This window comes from Macaca nemestrina, chromosome 16, assembly GCF_043159975.1.
Source record: "Macaca nemestrina isolate mMacNem1 chromosome 16, mMacNem.hap1, whole genome shotgun sequence".
NCBI lineage: Eukaryota > Metazoa > Chordata > Mammalia > Primates > Cercopithecidae > Macaca > Macaca nemestrina.
In genome coordinates this window covers 96,149,970-96,173,980 of record NC_092140.1, presented here as the reverse complement: position 1 = coordinate 96,173,980, position 24,011 = coordinate 96,149,970, and the positions used below count along the sequence as shown (strand labels likewise).

The window sequence follows — 24,011 nt, the reverse complement described above, 5'->3', positions numbered from 1 at the left end:
CTAAGAGAAAATAAACTAAAGAATTAGCTCCTGGGAAGCCGATACTAGTATTATGAAGAAACTAACATGAAAAGTAAGTACCTCCATCTATTAAGGCAAGCAACAAAAGCAGGCTTTCCTATGCAAGAGTTCTTTGCCAGGTATGTTCATTCAAATCACCCAGGAAGACCTTCAAAACTTCCGACGCCCCCAAACCTACCAAATCCATCTCAAGGAAAGGGGTTTAAGCGTGTGTGTATATATAATTTTTTTTTGAGACGGAGTCTCGCTCTGTCGCCCAGGCTGGAGTGCAGTGGCGCGATCTCAGCTCACTGCAAGCGCCACCTCCCGGGTTCATGTCATTCTCCTGCCTCAGCCTCCCGAGTAGCTGGGACTACAGGTGCCTGCCACCACGCCTGGCTAATTTTTTTGTATTTTTAGTAGAGACGGGGTTTCACCGTGTTAGCCAGGATGGTCTCAATCTCCTGACCTCGTGATCCACCCACCTCAGCCTCCCAAAGCGCTGGGATTACAGGCGTGAGCCACTGCGCCCGGCCATTTTTTTGAGACGGAGTTTCACTCTGTTGCCCAGGCTGGAATGCGGTGGCGCGATCTTGGCTCACTGCAACCTCTGCCTCCCGGGTTCAAGTGATTCTCTTGCCTCAGCCTCCAGAGTAGCTGGGACTACAGGAGCGTGCCACCATACCCAGGTAATTTTTTGTACTTTTTTTTAGTAGAGACAGGGTTTCACCCTGTTAGCCAGGATGGTCTCGATCACCTGACCTTGTGATCCACCCAGCTCGGCCTCCCAAAGTGCTGGGATTACAGGCGTGAGCCACCCACGCCCAGCCAAGCATGTATATTTTTTAAAGCTCCCTAAGGTGTTCTAATAATCCCCCTGGTTGAAAACCACTATGTGTACAGATTTTGTACACAGAGATAGTTAGAAATTGCAACCAGAGAGAGGAAAGACTGGGGAAGTCAAAATGAAAAAGTAGGATACATAAAATGCTAGAATCTCAAAATGCATAATAAAGTTTAATCAGATTGCTTTCCTAACACCCATCACTTAGGGAAAAGGTGAGCAAGTTTTCCTTCCAAAACTGACCACTCAGGTTGTTTTATTTCTCTCCCAGAAGGGGTACGATTTCAGGAACAACCGAGCATTTTATTTTCCAATTAGGAAAGTAGCAACTCTTCTCTAACATTTTCCCAAGCTGATGTTATGAAGAAAGTACTGCAGTGAAGTCCTGTTGTGTGATCTTGGGCCAATCACCTCACTAGGCCTCAGTTCCCCTACTAGAAAAGCCAGAGCAGGCCAGGTGCAGTGGCTCACGCCTGTAATCCCAGCACTTTGGGAGGCTGAGGCCGGTGGATCACGTGAGGTCAGGAGTTTGAGACCAGCCTGGCCAACATGGTGAAGCCCCGCCTCTACTAAGAATACAAAAATGAGCCAGGTGTGGTGGTGGGTGCCTGTAATCCCAGCTACTCGGGAGGCTGAGGCAGGAGAATCGCTTGAGCCCAGGAGGCAGAGGTTGCAGTGAGCAGAGATCACGCCATTGCACTCCAGCCTGGGCAACAGAGCTAGGCTCCGTCTCAAAAAAAAAAAAAAAAAAAGGAAAGGGAAAAAAAGAAAAGTCAGAGCACTAGATAAGATCTCTAAATGTCCCAACCCTAAAGCTTTCTGACTTTCTAATTCTGAAACTTCCAAATAAGAAAAAATGTAAATGAAAAACAGAAATTCAAACTGAATAGCCCAGTCAGCCAGAGTGGTGGGCAACTGGCTGCCAGTGAGGTGCACGGGAGCCGGATGCCCCGGAGTAGAGCGTTATTGTTCTCAACCAGTCTCCCTCCCTGGTAGAGGACGGCACATCTCCACCCGCTGCCATGGGAAGCCTTGCAAAGAGAATAACATTTCCTGGTTCTGATGACAAGAAGTTTGGATGTATGACTTGGTCAGTGGAACCCGAGCAGAAGTGACATATGCCACATCGAAGAGAGGTCTTTAGAGCCCCTGAATGTTGCTGAGCCCTCTTGCTCTCTTCCCTGTGCCACAATAACAGAGGCTACTGAAGACATCCTGGCTCTCAAAATGAGATGATGCACAGGGCACAATCACAGCTATAGCAGAACTGCAGGTGGCATATGTACGTGAACAAGAAATACCTTTCTCACCGCAAACTGCTGGGATCTTGGGGTTATCTGATTAGCTCCGTCTTACTCAGAGGAAGCTGGCTGGCCCATCACCCTTCAGTGGACATATATGTGATACATACAAAGAATGACAGAGATGGCTTGACCGACACACACCCTTAGAATGAGAGCTCCTGGCAGCAGCTTTGCCATTTCAAAAGAACCATGGATACACAACTATAAAAGAACCAATGATAGACAACTATACAGATATGTAGTGCCAGCTGCTTCCCAAAGCAATTTGGGGCTGGCATGACACAATCGTCATGGCCATGCCCCCCATTCACCATATCTCCAGTTAGAATTCAATCGGCCAAAGGAGGACTCTGGACTCATCATCTGGAACACCCAGGCCACTCCTTAATTGCTGAATCCCTCTCGGTTGCAGACTTTGGTCCTATCCCTGGAGTCATGTGACCTTGACTCTCAATTCGGAGCGGTCATCCCCATGGGCCAGATTGTGTTCATATTTCTTGTGGTTGCTGCTCTGTCTGAAAACTCAGTTACTGAAAAATTTCTCCTAGAACAAATGAACTCTCTAGCTCAGTCTGAGAAACACTGGAGTCAATGGTCTGTAATAGAGGAATCTGAAAGCATTACCTAATCTGGACATAATTTTCCTCACCATTTCACAGGTGGGTACCATATCTACCGGCGACACACATCAACCGGATGCAGCAAATTAGGGCAGGAAAAAAAAAAAAAAGATGTATTTCCAAGTGAAGTGCCAGGACAATTCAGGTAAGATGAACATGGTTAGAAGGTAAACCTGCCCCTGCTTATCAGTCTTTGTCCAGAGAGCAACGTGCATGCGACTTTAAGAGAAAAAATCCCAGAAAACTAATTAGATTTACAGTCCGTGAACACAGTCAAAATAAAAAGCTCAAATCTATTTTTTTCTTACATAGCCTGAGGGCAATAGCCAAAAGAAATTACTATTAAGCTTGAGTAATGCAAAACGGATTGTGTGAATTTCAATCTGAGATGTGTGAATGTAATATACAACTGCAAATTAGGAAGCACCTTTTGAGTTTCAAAATAGGCTCAGTTCACAAGTAGAACAAATTCTACAACATAGACAACTTCAGGATGGGCTAAGACCAGATGTGGGCCTGGAAAAATGGAGGGAAATGTTGTAGCACTGAAAAGATATTGTGACTGGCAGCTGTATCATCATCCACAGCAGGTAAATAATAAAGCACTGAGAGGAATGCTTTTGCAAAGTCGGCATGGCTGCAGGACCTGCTGCGGTGGGGCAGTCACCCTCCCTCTTGAGAAAGCAAGCAAAGCAGTTTTATCAGGGACTCAATAAACAGAAATCGGCCGAGTGTGGTGGCTCATGCCTGTAACCCCAGCACTCTGGGAGGCCAAGGCATACAGATCACCCAAGGTCAGGAGTTCAAGACCAGCCTGGCCAATGCAGTGAAACCCCGTCTCTACAAAAATACAAAAATCAGCCAGGTGTGATGGCGGGTGCCTGTAATCCTAGCTACTCGGGAGGCTGAGGCGGAAGAATCGCTCGAACCAGGGAGGCAGAGGTTGCAGTGAGCTGAGATAGCACCACTGCACTCCAGCCTGGGCAACAGAGTTTTGTTTCCGTCTCAATACAAAACAACAGAAATCAATATAAGGCACCTTCAAGCTACAAACTCTGAAAGACAATTTAACTTTGTATGCATCCTGACCATGTCCACAGACTAGACAATGACTTTGCTTCAGATTACTGCTTAGGAGCTGATTTTGAACCCCAGCTCTGTCGTCATCTGCAGTGAATTCAGTTTTTCCTATCAGTGCTCTTCGGAACTGCTTTGCTTACAGGGTTCCAGTGAAGAAGGGAGATTTTTTTTTTTTTTTTTGTAGGCTAAGGTTCTCATTTCCCATCGGGGATTTGAGCACCTACAACTTGCAAAACCCTGTGGAGGAGGCAACAAGAGTGCTTCTCGTCCTCACAGAGCTGTCCATCAACAGCTGTCAAAGAAGTCACGCTAAGGGGCAAATGTAACTATATAGTAAATCATCCAGAAGGTGGGGACCGTCACCCACCCCTGGGTTAATATTCCCTTCTTAGCCACCTGGCAAACTCCTCTGCTTGCTTCAGCACATGGCTGACCTCACCTCCTCCTCCAGACCATTTCTCAGGTGCATGCTGTTATAACCACACACAGTATCCTAGGACTGCTTCATGGCTTTCTCTACCAGCACACAAGTTCCTTGAGGGCAGGAGTTGTGTCTCAAATTTGTTGGCATTCAGTAAGTTGGACTGATATATAGGTGTAAATAATAGGCCTATATAAGATTCCAATTAGAATAGACTAAAATAAGTCCTGGCGAGTCTCCAGACTGCCTCCCTGTGTAATCTCCCATGGGCTGCACAGAAACTTTCGTATGAAAGACCTTGGGAAAGTCCCCGTTATGGAACCCGAGACCCTCAGACATCATGTAATGCTTTTTCTTGTGAAAAGCAAATGAGACTAACAAATCATGACTCTAGTCTGCGATTCTTAAGAAAGTACACAACAATCTGTGTGATTTTCTCTAGAAGGTATGTTTCACAGCTGCAACACGAAAGACAATGTGTAATGTTTGTAAATTCCCTATTTGAATTGCCTCTTTATTGAAATTTATGCTTTGCTTCTATTGAAAATACAGAGAAATTTGATGATTAGTGTGCTAAATGAGGCAAGAGTTCTAATTCGGTGCTACCACCAACTTCCATTTTTTGGTTCGGGTATTAAAATAGGTGAGAACAGAACCTCTCTTCCGCCTTCCTCTCCCAACTTTGCTGGAAAAGGTGCCAAATAGCTCTCACAAGCCCTCAGCAAAACACCTCCATAGGCACAAGTCTACCACAGCCACTAGGTAAGCCATGCCAGTCACGAGGCTCAGAGCCTCCTGGATGACTGATGAATTCCACTTTCGGAAAAAGTCTCAAGGCAGTGTGGATATTGCCTAGATACAGCTCAGACTGTATTTCTCAGGAATTAAAAGGGAAGTGGAATATGTCTGTCCACTACGAGTGTCCTAAGACTTCTGTAACATTGCAATAAAGGTATCAGAGTATATAGTCTAGTTCAGGAAAGAGAGGGGCACCTAATTTTGGCAGACACCAAAACAGCCATTCACTGAGTCAAAAATGGCTCACTGAAAGTCAGACTAACCTGTTCATGACGACTGGCAAGCTTAGGCGTATTACCCAGAAGGAGTGACAAAGAGCCAGGCTACACACCTAGACCCATATTGCTTGCAGTGGGAGAAAAAAACCCACAAAAATAAAAAGAGCTAACCTGTGATATGCTGGTAGACTAACTCTTCCAGGGGGATAGGCGATGGGTAAAGCCCTGGTGTAGTGTTGGCTGATTTCCACGTGTGGATCCTCTCACCGTGGCTACACTTTCAGCTATCAATGGTGGGAAGGTTTGCAATATTCCTTAACGTTCCTTTGGCTTTGGGACAGCCTGGTACGTACCAGCCCTCGCACATCACTGCAGCTAACGTTAAGGGTCTGTATGGTGCCGTGATAAGTACTTTAAATTCAGTATGTCATTTAATCTTCCCAACAGTCCTACAAAGGAAGGTCCTGTTATCTCCATTCTGAGGTGAGATAGATAACACAGCCACAGACAGGATAAGTAACTTGCCCAAAGTCACACAGCTTAGAAGTGGTAGAGCTGAGGATAAAATCGTTTTCTGACTGCAGAGCTGAAGTTCTCACACTACCCAAATACGTCTCATGATCCAAATGAGGCCTTGTTTTAAATAGCCAGTAAGTATCTAGTCAAATAGCAGGAACAGTGCTTTGGCCACAGGAGGCACAGTCCAAATAAGACCAACTATTTGTAGCTTCTGTCAACCTTCTTCAGGTGGTCACAGCAGAACACATAAGAACTCCTTTCCCTTGAAAACTCGATCCTCTCCTTCCTTGATTCTTCCTTGCAGTCTGACTCTCAGACCTTATCGCTTTCCTGTTAGTGACTAAGAGTCTCTGTTCCTCTCTTGGTCCTCCCTTGAATGATTCCAGCCCCATGTCCTGTAACTGAAGAGCCCTATTCCTCTTCCAGGAACAAGGAGAGGTCACCAAGCAGCTGTGCTGCCCTGGGGAGCTGGCAGCTATCTAAATGTCCTATACTAGTACAAGAACCACAGTGACCTGGTCCTTCCCCAGGGGATGTGTTTAACATCACTGGCACAGGGATCACTGCTGACTTTTTTAAAAAGAAGGAATGAACAGTGACATATTCATATCATATCTAGAAGTCAGGAATCATCTTAAGACTGAGGAGAAATGAAAACTCAACAGAAATTAAGCGTGTCTTAAATCTTTCAAGAACTATCATGTCTAGACTGATCAAATTCAAGAAAACCACCACTGGGACAGAGTTAGAATCCCCAGGCATTTGAGGTTCAGGGAGGCAGGCAGAGAGAGGACAGATGCCCAGTGCCTGACCCTGAGAACCTGACTGGTCAGGTTCAAACGATAAAGAGACTCGCAATGGCCTGTCAGGAACAGCATGGTGAAGGATGAGCCCCCGGGTGGCCAGGAAACCAGGCATGGCCACTGCTGCTCACCAGGCCACTTGTCAAATGTGTCACTGAGTAATCCGTACAGAGGAAGCTGGGAGAGGGCCAGGGCTGCAGCCGGTGGCACCCTGCAGTCCAGGAGAAGGTCTGAAATTACAAGCTGTCCACCATTAACAAGTAATGAAATCAATTTCCTGGGGCAGGTCCAGGAATTTTACAACATGAAACCAATTAGAAAATATCAGAATGTATCAGATATAATAAAGGCAAAGCTATTGTTTTTATTAAATTTTTGCTGTATGCACAGTAACAGGCTCATATACATATCTAGATAAAATGAAATGCTTATTTCCTATACTCTACAACTTTATTCTTTTTCCTAAAAGGGATGAGAAAATAATTACTATATGAAAGAAATCCATGTTACATGAAGAAAATTGATGTTGGGAAATATTTTTCCATTGTTACATGATTTTGTTGCCAAAAACACTGAGCCTCTTTTTTAAGAACTCTAATATGTGCAACTTAAAATAATTTTCCTGTTTTAAAATCTTCCAAATGAAGAGGTGCAGCAGGTTCTGCACATTCAACACAAAATGCAACCTTTCAATTCATTTGCAATAACTGACTGACATCAAGAAAGATGCAAATAGCCAAATAAAAACTTCTGCATAGTGGGCATGATTTTAAACTGAAGCTCCTTGAGATTGCAGCCAATGATCTGCTTCTTCCATGTGGATCTACACACCTTTGTGAAGTTACATTTTTAGCTGTAATGGTCATTATAACTAAGCATTGAAATAAAAAATAAAATCACTGTCCCTAAATTGTTATCCTAAGATTTAAAAAAATAAGAAAGTATATTTAATGTCATGGCTCTCAATGAAAATATTACTCATGTTTTTTGGAAGGATTTTGTAGCAGTAAGGATTACTTTTCAGTGTCTTCATATGATAGTCTTTCATATTTCTACATTTTATGGATTTTTACAAATTATATAGAAATACTACTGTAATTTACAAGTATCCTTAAACTACCAACGTAGTAACAGTGTGTAACTCACACATTTACTGCTGGAGAGACACAGTTAATGCAGCCTGGAGAGCGCTGTCCTAGGTGAGAGAGAGAGTGACAGTGGTCAACACACTCCTTCCCTCTGTGTCAAATGAAATGGGGTCAACAGCTATGCCTGACTCTTATTTAGGCCAAGGGCTTTTGGAAGACAGAAGGGCAGACACTGATTTGATTTCTACAAATATTGCTTTAAAAAATCTTTATAATTTTATATTTCTTTTACAAAGTAAATAATTATCATATGAAAAAATACAAAGTAAAAGGTAAAAGTCTCCCTTAATGCAAGAGGTTTTGCATTTTGATTTAAATAAAGACAATTTTAAGTGTTGGTTTTAAAAAGGAATGATCATGGAAGTTTTTTCCTAAAATACTAAGAGTTCATCTACGGCACAAACCAATGAAATATGTAAGAAATTAGTTTATATTTTGAAAAGTACAGAAAAGATGTTTTTATTGTCTAATAATCCCATACTAAACAACTCAGGGAAAAAGTTTCCACTAAAAATAGGAACTGATTATTTCTTGTGATGAACAAATATGTATTTCACACAATTCCCTAATGAGAACCAAGGAAATGGTGCCTTTCTTTTAACATGAATATTTCTGAATGCAGTTTCTAGCTGCCTTGAACAAACTCCCTTCTTTTGTTGCTACGTTTCTGCAAATCTCTTCCAGATCCACTGTGGCTTATGACATTCTATCCAATTAGTTGTCAGCATAGTTCCTTTTACCTTCACTGCAATGACCTTACTTTTGCTAAGATGATTTCATGCAATCAACCTGTTCAATTAAAGCTATACAAAAAGCTATTCTCAAAAACCTACTGCTAGGCAACAGAAACCTGTTAAACTAAATCTCAGGCAAAAAACATTTCTATATAGAGATGAGAACGATTGTAGCCACTTCACACAATAATTTATTAATATAAAATAAAAAATAAACTTTGTTAAAATTTGTAAGTATAGGTAAACACACAAAAGTAACTTAAATGAGTCTTTTCACATGTACGTATATGTGTGACTATGTACTGTATGCATATTTAGCATACATGGTAGATCCCCAATAACTAGCTGACTTAGTTTAATGTTTGCCCAGCCCACCTATGTCACCTTTGCTATGAATCTGAGAAGACGGTATGGAATGTCAGTGTTGTGTGTTTTCAGGAGAGCACAGTTATTGCAAACCCTTTGCAGTTAGTTGCTTTGAAGAGCAACAAATGAAGTGAACTCTTACGGTAAAGGCAGAATCGTTTATTATCCTAAATTCACAACTAGGTTAGATTTTGAAATACGGGCTTTGTATTGTAAACCAAACTAAAACATTTCATCCACATTTATTTATCTTTAGGGGGAAAAGTTTTGATTGGAAAAAGGCTTTTAAGGGCTGACAAAATTCATGAGAAGAGTTCCTCAGGCTTCTTAGAATCTTAATTCTTAAGAAACAACTTTGATGAGTTCATTGTAAATGAATCAGAAACACATGGATTAAATTTCCCCTTAAACAAACACTTTAAAAAGGATTTAAAAATTAAAGGAAATATGTTTAGTAAAGTATATTTGAGAAATGTTACAAAACATATTTCGAAATGTTTGAAAAATAGCTTGAGGTATTTTACAAACCCCAAATGAAGTTCAATTCATCCACCTCTACGTAATAATTACTAACACTGGAGTTTAGGATTTTTGTTATGGAATACAGTAGTCATACCATGGTTACTTGTTTAAAAAATTATTTAAGATGTAGTGACAGGCGTTTTGAATATTCAGACAAGATTAGGGGCGTTCAGTTGGCGTGGCCATGGTCAGTATTTTGAACATTCAGAATTAACTTTGTTCTGGTGCTTCAAAGTTGGACAGTGAGCCCCCTCCATGACTTGGTGATGCTCCGATGACAAGTACACGTCCAGCTAAGGACTCTGAAGCTGTCACCCAGTCAGCAGAGGACTGCTGGAGGTTCCAGGAATAAACGTAACTGTTAGAGTGCTATGCCACCTAAGTTGTTGGCCTATGATTCATGGGAATTCTTAGAATGATCAGTTCATTTCATTAAGCGTTGCCCTTAAAAACAATAGGTATATATTTGCACTCTGAGAGAGCAAACAGGAGCCAATAGTGTCAAATTCATTTAAATCCCACAAGAGCCCTCTTTTCTTGCCTTATCAACATAGATTCTGAAACAGAACCTATCACAATAGTCTACCTAAAAAATCTGACCAAAAAAGCAGTAAGAGAAAGGGAAGATTAAAAAGTGATTCATAACCTCAGAAAAATGGGTGAATGCAACATTTTAAAAATTGAGTGCTTTTTGTGTGTTTTTAACATTGTTGAGAGTAAGCTTAGAATATGGCAAAGGAATGGGTTCTGAAACTAAATTGACCTAGGTTCCTATCCTTCTTCACTTCTTAGGAGCCATTCAACTAGAGCAAGTCACTCTATAAGCCTCAGTTTTCTCTTCTGAAGAAAAAGAATAAGAATAAATATATCTTTTAGGGCTAATGTATGAATTTAGTAAATAAAAGTATCTAGCACACAGTAAACATTATGTTAGTTCCAATCCTATGATGTCAACTTATCTTACATTTCTTATTTTTAACCATCATCAGCTCGGGTAATTGTCTGTATTGGTACCTGCTGCAATCTTAAAGGTCCTTAATAAATGTTTTGCCATCTGACTTGCTTTTTTTTTTTTTTTTTTTTTTTGAGACGGAGTCTCGCTCTGTCACCCAGGCTGGAGTACAGTGGCCAGATCTCAGCTCACTGCAAGCTCCGCCTCCCGGATTCACCCCATTCTCCTGCCTCAGCCTCCCGAGTAGCTGGGACTACAGGCGCCCGCCACCACGCCCGGCTAATTTTTTGTATTTTTAGTAGAGACGGGGTTTCACCGTGTTAGCCTTGATCTCCTGACCTCGTGATCCGCCCGTCTCGGCCTCCCAAAGTGCTGGGATTACAGGCTTGAGCCACTGCACCCGGCCGACTTGCTTTCTTTAAGCCTTGTCTGCAGCACTCTTCAAGATCAGAAACGGATATAAGTTCTGCTTCCAGGTCAGAATACGATCTTGAACATATATTTTTAAATTTTCATGAGTTCAACTCTTCACCTGTAAGATGAGGGGACCAAGTCATTTGCTCTTAATTTCAGCTCTCAATGCTGTAGGTTGCTGGTGAGTCTCTCAAAACTTACAGGGGAGGTCTTAAGAAGATATCAGAATAGGTAAAACTAGGAAAGAGTTGCCCATCAAGCTTTTCTGAGTGTAAAAAGGATAAGAAGTAACCACAGAGCACATGTTCTCTCTCCCCTGATCCCTTTCTGCCCTGTTCTGGGTGTAGCAGGAGCCAGAGGAATGCCCAGGTGAAGCCCCACGTCTGCCTGGCCAGGTGCAGTTGAAGTGGTGACATCCAGCCAGGGAGGGGGAGGAGCACCTGAGACCAGCCTCCAGCCTTGGGGCATCTGTTGTTGGAACCGGCCAGGTGAGACTTGCGCCCACCCTGCCTTTCTGCTTATCATTAGAAAGGTAGCAGCTGATGCTGGGAAGGGACGAAGCCAGGCAATGCTTCTATCTTCCCTCACGATTTCTAGTTAAACTCCTGGCATCTCTGGGCAAACACTCCAACACTGCGCCATGCTCTGCCATGGGAGCCAGGTCAGTCACAGGTGGCACTGGTCATATGCACTGGAGAAAGGACTGCAGGGAGAGTGGGAGGGCTCTAGCCACAAATGTCTCCTGTCTTGGTCCCACTTAACCTAATTCTTTTTCTTTATACCTCCCAAGAGATCGACACCTCCCTCATGGTCATAGGAAGAAAACCGGCTGGGGCCATGGAATTAAATTGTTGCTAGCTCCCTTCCAGTTGTAAATATTACACAACTGCATGGCACCATAATTATGCAAAAATATCTCCTTCACACTTGGTCCATCAGGAGCACTTCTGGGATCCAAAGATAAAGCTAAAAAGGCCACGGAGAGCCCAGAGAAACGACACACAGCATTAGAGCCCAAGAATAGACCTCCCCACCACTCCTCATCCCTAAACTGCAGTACTCATTCACACATGATGCTAACAAGCCTAACAACTATTTCTCTAGGTTCACTGAAGACTGGAAACAGGACATCGGAAGAGGAAGAAAGGCTGGTAAGAGACCAGTGGAAATGTTATAAAAGCAAACATGAAAACTCAACGACCAGTCAGTGAGACAGGTTTTAAAAAAAAAAAAAAAAAAAAAGGCCCTCCTACCCCTCCACTAATTGCAGAGAGTGGCATAAAACAAGGGACTGACCTCATAACTCTGAATCCTGAAGAAAAGGGTAAGTTCCAATTCTTCAGTTTACAAACTCAAGGAACAAATGTGATACGGTTTAGCAAAGTTTCAAATTGATAAGCGCATGAAAAAATGTTCCACATCATCTGGAAACTGCAATGGAAACAACGAGGTACCGTTACACACCTATCAGTGAACCTAGTGAACCAGCTGTTAGGCTTGTTAGCATCATTATTGCTCTTAGAATGGCAAAACCCAAACTACCGACAACATCAAATGCTGGCGAGGATGTGGAGCAACAGAAACCTTTACTCATTGCAAGTGGGAATATATAACGGTACAGCCACTTTGGAAGACAGCCTGCTAGTTTCTTATAAAACTATACATACTCTTACCATACGTTCCGGCAATCACATCCATAATTACTCAAGTAAACTGAAAACTTATGTGCTTGCAAAAATCTGCACATGAACGTTTAGAGCAGCTTTACTCATAATTGCTAAAATTTGGATGCAAACAAGATGTCCTTGAGTAGGTGGATGGATAAACAAATTGTGGTACATCCAGACAACGGAGTACTATTCAGTGCTAAAAAGAAATGAACTATCGTGCTACAGGAAGACATGGAGGAACCTTAAATGCATACTGCTAAGTAAAAGCAGCCTGTCTAAAACGGCTACATCCTATACGATTCCAACTATATGACATTCTGGAAAAGACAAAACTAGAGAGTCGGTAAAAAGCTCAGTGTTGCCAGGAATTGGGAGGCGAGGGAAAGATGAATAGGCAAAGCACAGGGAATTTTTGAGCAGTGAAACGATTTTGTCTGCTGTCGTAAAGATGGATACATGACATTATGCTTTCGTCAAAACCCGTAAGTGTATAACGCAAAGTGAACCCTAATGTCAACTATGGACTTGAATAATAATAATGCATCAACATCAGTTAATCGATTATAACAAATATACCACACTAATGTAAGATGTTAGTAAGAGGAGAAACTGGGGCGGGGGTTGTGAGTAAATGGGAGCTCCAAATTTTCTGCTCAATTTTTCTGTAAACCTAAAACTGCTTAAAAAAAATAAAGTCTATTAACTAAAAAAAATTGTTTAGAGGAGGTCATAAAGACTTAGTCATCTAGAAAATTCACCATATGGAACATCCACTTTGCAATGGTGCTACACAAGTAAGACAAGTGTATTGATTATGCCAGTTGGAATTAATTGAAAAAACACACATCTTACCTGCATCGACCTTGAAATTATTGGCATAAGCATAGCCAATACAAAATGTCAGGTTTACAATACGTGATTTTATGAGAACAAAAATCTGGGGAAAGCCATTCCTTACTAGTGAGGGGTTTGTTGTTCCCACCGGTGGCAAGAAGTGCGTCCGTGACTATAGATCAAAATGAACCACACAGAAAGTGACGACAACCAACACTCTATAAGTTTATTACCAAATATAACCTAAGCACAAACACAACTAAGCTAATGAGATTGGCAAAGTAGCAGCACAAAATGTAAGGAAAAACACATTTAATAAATACAACTTGGAAACGTCTTTTTCTTTAAATTAGGTTCAGATACTGGGAGACAAACACTGAAGCAAAAGTCTTAACAACGCACTTACAAGCCATCATAACGTGCAGTGATCCTGCTGGACACTGTCCACTCACAACCATGCTAACGGGGGGCCGCTCCCTGCTGCCGTACCATCATATGAATATACATTTGTCAGTGAAAATGTCACAAAAATGTGACATTTGTCCAGGTTTGTGTGTTTTCATAAAGTTACTCAGGTTTTCAGAGAATGAACATAGGAACATGTAGGATCCACAATTTTTAAGGTCATCACATTAGTTTGTATTTATGAAACTATAAGAAAACAGATGTGTGTCATGTTTGACACTGCTGCTTTGAATGCAATACTTCCAAATAATGAAGCTGACCACAACAAAGAAGGGAAAAGTAATTCAGACGTTTCAGAGAGGCCTTATTTGGAATATAAACGCTTTGCTAGGGAAAGAAAGACGAAATATTTTAAACAATTTCAAGATTAAAAAGGAAAGTTAATGGGAGGAGGGCAACAGCAGGAGGGAAGGACGTGCTTAAAAGAAACAAATCTGCATAGACGATGAACTGAATTTAATTCAATTCATTCCTGCCTAAAACTAAGCCTGGTTAACTGAGGTAGACTCTGGGAATTACACGTGCAAAGATCAGGTTTTCCAAAGGGCAATATTTTGTCATTTCAGATATGGTAAAGTAAAAGTGCATTTTATAGTTTCAAATAATCAAATGGGAGTCCTTTTATAGGAGGGAAACTTCTCTATACTAATTCCCTATTTTTTTGTGCCAAATTTCCAAATATACAAAAATCTACACACTGCTGGTAATAAGGCAATATCCAGGGTTTTTTCATTTATTTTCTCAGGAAACGAGAAAAGTAAAATAAATTTTATGACATTACCTAAACATCTTTCCTGTTTTTATTAATAAGTCACTGGGAATTCAGAAATAACATTAAAGCTAAAGAGTTGTCTGCAGCCAAAAAACCCAATAAAAATTCAAAGATCTATTTGTTAATGAGGTGAATGTTTAAAAATATACCTACTATCCTAAGAATTTGATTATTAAAATACACAATTTCCACATTAAGAAACAAATATTAAAAGCAAATGTCAAAAAAATTAAATAAGTACGAAAAGCCAAATTTAAAAGTATAAATAACTAAACTTAAAATAATCACAACAGAGTTTTTAGCTTTCTGTAAAAATAGTTAGTGGATATGAGACTAAAACATTTGAAGCTTAAATATTTTTATCCCCCAACATGTCCCCCAACTATAATTTCTTTTTTCTATTGTGACATATTCTTAGGTTCACATAAATATTATGTGCATCACAAATTAAGCGGTTTCTTAAAAATATACAATCAAAACCGTTTAAGAAAAAAAAGGTACATAAAAGAGAATAGTTAGGACTTTTCCCTCATACGAGTTAAGGTGGCCTTTTCTTGGAAAAGGCCAGCATTCACCCTTAACATTTTATGCCTGTCATACAGAATATACCCTAAAGTGATTTATCATTAATAAGATAAAACTTATCTTAAGAGTGGGAATCCACTATTAGGCAGAGAAAGACTCAATAACCTAGGCAATATTGAAGCAACCAAAGTCCACTCACACAACATGAAATACTTGCCTAGGTCCTTCATTTTATCTCATGTTAGGGTGGGGAGAAAGTGAATCATAGCTACCTCAGCTGGTTACTGTTTCATGATTCTCATCACAGATTTAGCAGTGTATATAAAAACTTATTCCTAAGGAAGGAGTTTAAATGAACTCAGGCTATCCAAAACTTAGAGTACTAACAATTTTATGTTCAACAGAGTCAGGCTACATAAAGCAAAGTCAAATAATGACAATCATACTGTAAATTTGGGTTGTACACACACATTTTCCCCTGGTGTATGTATATGACCATAGATTCACCAGGTATTGGTTTGCTTACTTTTTGAGCAATTCGTGCTCTAAGCCTACGTTTTGAGAGTGAAATATGACTTCCCAAAAACTGTGATCTCAGAAGCTGAAATTAAGCCCCAAGCTATAGAGCTAGACCACCACGTTTTCCCCTTCCAAAATGGCTCGGTATTGTGGGAGGCAGTGGTCAGATTCGAAAGTGTGTAGATACAGTCTGTGATGCCACCATCTATTGTCTACTTGGATCACTAGAAGGTTGCAGCTTCCATTAAAGAGGGGTTTGATATATTTCACTAATATTAATTTCCTTTAAAAAAAGAAATTATGGGGCAAAAGGTTTAAACATGTTATGCTTATAATAGGCAGCTTGGGAAATGGTAAAAATTGTTCATTAAAATAGATCTATAATAGTTACACACTATTCAAACAAATGGATATCAGTTCTAATTTCAAAACAGATTTAAAGTGCTAAGAGGGGGAAACACTTTTATATATTATTTTTCCAAAGTGCAAACAGATTACTATGCCTCTCCATCAGTGATCTTGTTTCAGTAGTAGAAGCCAGAAGCTATATAGAGCCGTTAGAGAAACTGCCAAGTTGGAACTGTACTCTCTAGTCCAGCTTTGTCTTGGTCCACAGAGCTCCCACCCACTGTGTCTTGGACCAACCAATACACATCTACAGAATGTAGGGACTATCTGATCAGATATCTGCAAAGCAGACTTAGCTTAGTCCTACAGTCATTGTGCTGCAGAACTCAAAATACTCATGTTTTCAGAGGAATTAAAGGAGCCAAATATTTTTCCTTTGATAATGCATCTGCTACCGCAACACAGAATAACAAAACAAAACGAAGCAAAACAATTCAATCTCATTCTGGGTAAGGCAACACACTGTCTTCTGCAATAAAGACAGTCTGTGTATGTGTGTGTGTGTGTGTGTGTGTGTGAGATGTACATTAAAAGGGCTGGGCAGAGCGGCTCACACCTGTAATCTAAGCACTCATTCTGGGTAAGGCAATGCACTGTCTTCTGCAATAAAGACTCTGTGTGTGTGTGTGTGTGTGTGTGTGTGTGTGTGTGTGTGTGTGTGTGTGTATGTCTGTCTCACGCCCGTAATCCTAAAACTCATTCTGGGTAAGGCAACACACTGTCTTCTGAAATAGAGAGAGAGTGTGTGTGTGTGTGTGTGTGTGTGTGTGTGTGTGTTGTACATTAAAAGTTGGGGCCAGGAGCAGTGGCTCACGCCTGAGAGAGAGAGAGAGAGAGAGAGAGAGAGAGAGTGTGTGTGTGTGTGTGTGTGTTGTACATTAAAAGTTGGGGCCAGGAGCAGTGGCTCACGCCTGAGAGAGAGAGAGAGAGAGAGAGAGAGAGTGTGTGTGTGTGTGTGTGTGTGTGTGTGTGTTGTACATTAAAAGTTGGGGCCAGGAGCAGTGGCTCACGCCTGCAATCCCAGCACTTTGGGAGGCCGATGTGGGTGGATCACCTGAGGTCAGGAGTGCGAGACTAGCCTGGCCAACATGGTGAAATTCTGTCTCTACTAAAAGTACAAAAAAATAAGCCGGGCGCGGTGGCACCTGTAATCCCAGCTACTCAGGAGGCCGAGGCAGGAGAATGGATTGAACCTGGGAGGCAGAGGTTGCAGTGAGCCGAGATCACGTCACTGCACTCCAGCCTGGGGGACAGAGCAAGACTCCGTTTCAAAATAAAATAAAATAAAAATAAAATAAAATAATAAAATAGAATAAAATAATTAAAATAAAATAAAATAAAAGTTAAATAGAACACCTGAGGGATGTCTTTAAGATCCTTTAAGGGATTTGAGACATACAAAGCATTTACCATCCACTGATAGGGCAAAATGAGAAACAAGGGAAATACAAAGCACAGCTGACTCACTTAACATGGTAAAGATAAGCTCCTAGGAAGTCTGAGTTGCCAAATACTGAATAACTGGTATTAAAAGAAACACAATTACTATGTCATTATCCATGAATTCAGAAAAATAATTAAATGCACACCAAGATAATTAATACGAAACCCAGAAAAGGTCTCACTAATCAACTATTGTTAGGCTGGTGCAAAAGTAATTGCGGTTTTTGCCATTGAAAGTAATGGAAAAGCCACAATTACTTTTGCACCAGCCCAATACAAACAAGTTTTAACAATAACAAGACTAATGTTTTAGTGATGGCTCCTACAACTTCAGGGGAAAAAAAGTACATTTCTGAATGGCAATCGTTTGCAAAATAATCTCAATGAAACTACTTATTTCTTTATTTTAAAAGTTAATAAAAGGAAACTTCTCTCAGTTTTTAGGAAGAATTCAATTACAATAAAATCATGATGTCTTATGATCTGGCATCTTATAATCTGTATCTCAGAAAGAACGGCAATTTACAGCATCAGATGAATACTGGAGTTTAGAGTCAGACTTAAGTTATCTGAAAAGAACATAAGGCATTTATAGTTTTTAGCAGGGAAAAATAATCAATCTCTTTTTAAAAAAAAAAACCTTCTTAGTATCTTGATTAAGTGTCCAAAAAGCTGTATTATTTTTAGTTTTAAACCAGTAGGTGCTACTCAAAACTGATAATTCAGGATGTTATCAAATACAAAGTTTTAAAAGCTTGACCATTAAAGCATAAATTGCCTAATAAGACACATGTAATCATAAAAACTAACGCCAGGATCATTTACTTGTGATTGGATATATGCCATTCACTTTTTCTGGCTTCTTTCTAAGGTGTAATTCCTGCTGTATTGAGTGAGCATGTCAGATTTCTATCCTTATCTTACTGTGTGTAAAAGTTCTCAACCTAGACAAGGACAAGTTTTAGAATTTTCAAATGAACATCATTCATTATGTACAATGCTGTTTTGTTAAACTAGCTGTCTGGAATACTATAAAGATTTCATTTGTTTTGTGTTAGCCACAGAGAATGGACTTGTTTAGAACGCAAAAGTATTTATCTCAAATACTAAAATCAAATTCAACAAAAATCAAACAATGTTGGAGCTGAGAAAAATAATGGCTATACATCTGTTTGAACATATTGAAAGAAAAGTGAAAACACAGCCAGGCATGCTGGTGCGCACCTATAATCCCAGCAACTTGGGAGGCTGACACAGGAGAATTGCTTGAATCTAGGAGGCGGAGGTTGCAGTGAGCCAAGATCATGCCACTGCACTACACAGCCCGGGTGACAGAGTGAGACTCCTTCACACACACAAGAAAAGTGAAAACACACTTGGAAGTCTAGAATGAAGAATTACATCTAATGCAATATTCTTCCCACCTTTCCATATTAAGTATAAGAAGCACCAGCAAAAAAATACTAAAGACAGAGAAATGACCTGGCAAAATGATTCAAATACCACAGAGCGTGAGAATATTCCTCAATAAAGCTCAAGACGTTATTAAGTAGCTAGTAGAATAAATGGCAGCGGGAGGGGAAGTAAAAATTCTAACCATATGACAGACTCCTAACAGTAAGTCATAAATTCTAAAGGTTTAATCAGTAAATTATTTCCTCCAAAACATACTGTCATTCTTCTCTTAACAATAAATACAGAGTGTGACACAAATCCAATTTTGATGTTAAAAGTCAACCTGTATAGATAGGTCCCTCATGTTGACAGAGCAAAGAAGTGGAAAAAAACAAAAACAAAAACAAAGAAAAACAACTGCAAATGAGAAATAGGGGTATTTCTAAATCTTCTGTAAACAAGTTTCTAAAATAGTACACTGCTCCCTCTCTTCAGCCTCCCTGATAGACTGGTTTGGGTGTGCAATATTAATGCAGGAATACGTGGAATACCAGTACAAAGCGAGGGAAGGGAGACTAGCAAACTCTCGCCCTGAATTATTTCTCAACTACATTTAGTATTCTTCACAGTTTTAGATGTTTTTTTTCCTTTAAGTGAAAATCACTCCACTGAAAAAAATTCCAAATCTGCTTTTTAAAAATTGCAGGAATTTCTTCATATTTTATAAACAAAAATACCAGAAATTAAAGAGTTGACAGAAATTCAAGCAGATCCAAATTCAACCATCCATTTTTCATACTTCTCCAAGTCTGCAGCAGAGACAGACTTAGCAATTTTCTTTAGGGCCAATTCAAAGTCTCCTTTGGTAACAGGCATCTGAAGTTCCTCTTTAGAAAGTGCACGGATCTCTTCTGGACCTAAGCCATTGATACGCCGTCTCATTGCCATTAAAGAGGCATCCCTAAAAATACACCACAATCAGTCAACAGTAATTTTTGCACATGTTTTAAACACTTTCAATTGTAACAAAGTTATGAAAAAACAATCAAAAGATTATATGTTTTCTATGAGGCTTCTTAGAATTTTCCACTTAAGAAACATCCTGGGGGTTCGGCAGAAGTTAAAACAGGATGCAAATAACCAGAAACATGAAATGTACAGTTAATGAACCCTAAAAGTCTAAGTTAAGCTCAAACAGTACTGAATTATATTTTCCCACTTGCTCCTCAAAGACAGCCAAGAAGTTTAAGAAACCGAAGTCGAATTTTGAAATACTGAATTGTACACTTGGAAATGAACACGTGGCTAATGTTAAGATAATTCAAATCACAGACCAGTTTGTCTACAGCCTAAATAGAGGAATAAAGCCACAAATCACTCTCTCTGAAACATGAATATCCACATACAGTGGACACGGAATTCCCTACATGGAGTATTTGCAGGCAACTAAAGGCATAAACTCTGGCTTCTCTTGATCCCATGTGCAGCTCTTTTGACCAACATAAATATGACCATCATAAATATGACCATCATGTGCAGCTCTTTTTGACCAACATAAATATGACCAACATAAATATGACCATCATGTGCAGCTCTTTTTGACCAACATAAATATGACCATCATAAATATGAAGGTATGGAAGAAAAGGATAATTCATAAACACAAAAAAGCTATTAGGAAGGCCAAGCCAACAAAAATATTTCACTATAGTAGCGGTAGAAACTATTGTGACCTTATTGTATGCCACTAAACTTGGATGCACATGGGAAAAATGCGAGCAGAAAAGGTGAGAAAAACAGACGCTACAGCTTTAAAGAAAGGCTACTACAGTCAATTTAAGTACAGTTAGAAAAATAAGGAAAAAAATAACTGCACAGAGTGACAGGAGGTGTCTAAAAATTATGATGTCGCTAAACTGAAAAAATGTTAAATGTGTATCTTCCCCAGCTTACACTGATCATTTTTGCTCATCGGCATGTGTTTAAATAATGCCAACCAAAACTAAATAATATTACTTTATGTTGATGTAGAAAGGCTCCAACACAAAGCTAAACTAATCTTAGGTTGTCAAAGTCGTTATCATCAAGTTAGACACAACAGTTTTTTTTTTTTTTTGCGACGGAGTCTCGCTGTCTCCCAGGCTGGAGTGCAGTGGCACCATCGCAGCTCACTACAAGCTCCGCCTCCCGGGTTCCCGCCATTCTCCTGCCTCAGCCTCCCGAGTAGCTGGGACTACAGGCGCCCGCCACCACGCCCAGCTAATATTTTGTATTTTTAGTAGAGACGGGATTTCACTGTGTTAGCCAAGATAGTCTCGACCTCCTGACCTCGTGATCTGCCTGCCTCAGTCTCCCAAAGTGCTGGGCTTACAGGCACGAGCCACCGACACAACAATTTCTTTAAAATCCAAAGATCAAAAACATAAGTGACCAATGCTATATAATTTTCATCTCACAATGAAAAATAAAGTTATATGGAAAAAAAAAGGACAAATGGGAAACCATTTCAAAGAAATGGGTAGCTGCTTTCATGGCTAACTACACTGACTTTAAGACTAGTCCTCCTGCCAAGTCTATAACTAATGTCTAACATCACAGATCATTAAAAAAATACCTGCAAACATTAGTGATGTCAGCACCAGAATAGCCCTCAATCTTCTCGGCTATATCTTCCAGTTGAATATCAGGATCTAATTCGACCTCACGAAGGTTGATCTTCAGAAGCTCGGCTCTTCCTTTTGCTGTTACAAGATTTTGGTGGTGTTGTTAGATGTTTTACTTTACAAATAATTTTGCTGAGAAATGACATATTAACATTCAGGGGGAAAAATGAGGCCAATGCAAAGAAGAGTCAATAACTGTGTATCCATTAGTATTATTACCAATTCACTGCATGACTCATGGAATCATTTAAATTCCTATGTGCCTCTGTAGCAGTAACTAAAAATTGAAAAAAACAAAAAACAAAAATCAAAAACAAAAACAAAAACCACCTGGGTTTTCTTTATAGACTGTGAAGATATCTACTATGAGAACAAAGAATCTGAGATCCTTCACGAAAAATATAAATATCAGTTTTCAGGCACCGGAAACGCTTCTCAAAAAAAAAAAAAAAAACAGCCTGGTGTTAGAAAATTAGACTGCATCAAGTGCAACTCCTATGAATTACTTTGTTCACCTGTTAGTATGACATGGATCTCCAGAACTCTTATCAGTAGTTTAAAGAACATTTCCTGAAAATCAGTAATTGGCACAAAAAGCTCATTAATGTATTTTTTACTTGGAGAGCCAGCCCACAGACATGTGCTGTTCCAGTATGATTTAAATGTGAACTGAATAAGTTCAAACATACTCAGAATTTTTAAAATAACCAATCACACTTGCCATTTCAGTAGTGCTTTTAGTAGCAAATATGCTTAGCACAGCACACTAAGATAATGCGTTACTAGTTTATCTGGCACTCTACTATTTCCTGAGATACACAACGAAATTTAATTCTCTTCTACTTTTATTTTGAAAAATGCTAAATCTACAGAAAAAGAAAATCAATGAATACCCATTTGCCTTTCACTGAGATTCACCAATTGCTAACATTTTGCCATTATCACTCTAGCTGCCTCCTCATCTCTCCTCCCTCAACTTTTTGAATTGAGCGCTAGCTGTAGGCATCACAACACTTCACCTTAAATTCCCCAACATGTATCTCCTAAGAAAAAAGGTAGACATAACATTTCTCACCCTTATCAGGAGATTTAATACTGGAACATTAGTGTCTAATACACAATTCAAAGCAAAGTCTCCCCATTTGTCCCAAGCCTTTATAACTTTTACAAACCATAACACATTGCATTCAGTTACCATGTCTCATTCATCTTCTTTCATCTAAAACAGTTTCCCAGTGTTTACTTTTTGGTTCATTTTGTTTTGTCTTTCATGAAATTGACAATTCTCCCCCAAATGATCTTATACAGCCAACACATTCCAATAAAGATCCTCCTAAAAGGTCTCTCTGTAGAAACTAATGGGCAGATACCAAAATGTCCACAGAAATGGAAAGAACCAAGAACAGCCAAGATGCTCTGGAAGAGCAACAGCAAAGTGGAAAGAATTGCCCTATCAGATTTCAAGACTTACTACAAAGGTATAGGACTCAAAGCAGATTGACGCTCTTGTGGAAAGAGGCAGATAGATCAACAGTACAGAACGGGGTGCCCAGCAGCAGACCGAAGCAGAACTATAGACACTTAATTTATGACAAAGCGGTTCAGTCCGCGAGGGGAAGGAGTGTCTTTTCAATTAATGATGCAAGAACAGCTGACTATCCACAGCGAAAAAAATGAAATCGGGTCCTACATCATACTGTACCCAAAAAATCAGTGCCAGATATATTACATCTAAACGCAAAGTTGTAAGTATTTTATAAGATAACATAGAAGAATATCTGAATGACCTCAGGGAAGCATTCTCAAGACATATATTTCAAAAACTCAACTAGGAAAAGACTGATAAACTGACCACATTAAAATGAGGAACTTCTATTCATCAAAAAGATCCTGTCAACACAGTGAAAACAGATGTTACAGAGTTTGAGAAGATATCTGTAACATACATAAGCAACCAAAGACTTGTATCAAGAATATTTCAGGAATTCCTAAAAATCAGCAAGAAAAAGACTACCCAAGAGCCAGAGTGCCTGGCTATGCACAGTGGGCAGACCCCAGTGCTTGCGTGTTCACGTACCCCTCACCGCTCTGTGCCTGGCTTGCCCTTGGCTGGCGTGGGATCAGGGCCGGTAGCTCTAGCCAAGCACAGCCTGCCAGGGCAAGTGGGCGGAACGCTGGGCTCAAGCAAAACTCCAGCAAAGGCGCCAACAAGGATCCTGCAACACAAGCACTTTGGAAGACACACTGAATTCATCTAATACTGCAGCCGTGCAGCACTACCTAGCAATTCACTCCTAGGACGGAATGCTCCATTCTGGCATGCTTACCACTATACATGTATGAAAATGTTCACAATAGTACTGCTCATAATAGCCTAAAGCAAGAAATAACTAAAATGTCCACCAAATAATATGATGGATACATTTTGATATAATCATATAATAGATGGTATGGGTTAAACCATGTCCCTCAAAATTTTTAGGCAACTCCTAACCCCCAGTACTTCAGAATGTGACTGTATTTAGAGACAGGAGAGGTAATTAAGGTAAAATGAGGTCATATGGGTGGGCTCTA

The 24,011-nt window shown here is 39.9% G+C and overlaps 1 protein-coding gene across 12 annotated transcripts in view; it reads right to left on the bottom strand.

Annotated features, from left to right (window-relative positions):
* The window catches only part of LOC105485958 (katanin catalytic subunit A1 like 1), a 256,796-nt gene that overhangs the window by 143,364 nt on the left and 89,421 nt on the right, over positions 1-24,011 (bottom strand). For 4 of the 12 annotated variants that reach the window (XM_071081487.1, XM_011748598.2, XM_071081488.1 and 1 more), the window contains exons 10-11: positions 21,389-21,515; positions 13,449-19,735 (exon numbers count right to left, since the gene is read on the bottom strand). The exons of 6 other annotated variants lie outside the window; for them this stretch is intronic. In XM_071081487.1, coding sequence (XP_070937588.1) covers positions 19,537-19,735; positions 21,389-21,515 — 326 coding nt within the window. In that variant the 3' untranslated portion in view covers positions 13,449-19,536. Of the gene's footprint in view, positions 1-13,448; positions 19,736-21,388; positions 21,516-24,011 lie in introns of those variants that run through there. 2 more of the 12 variants (XM_071081489.1, XM_071081490.1) reach the window with 1 other exon arrangement.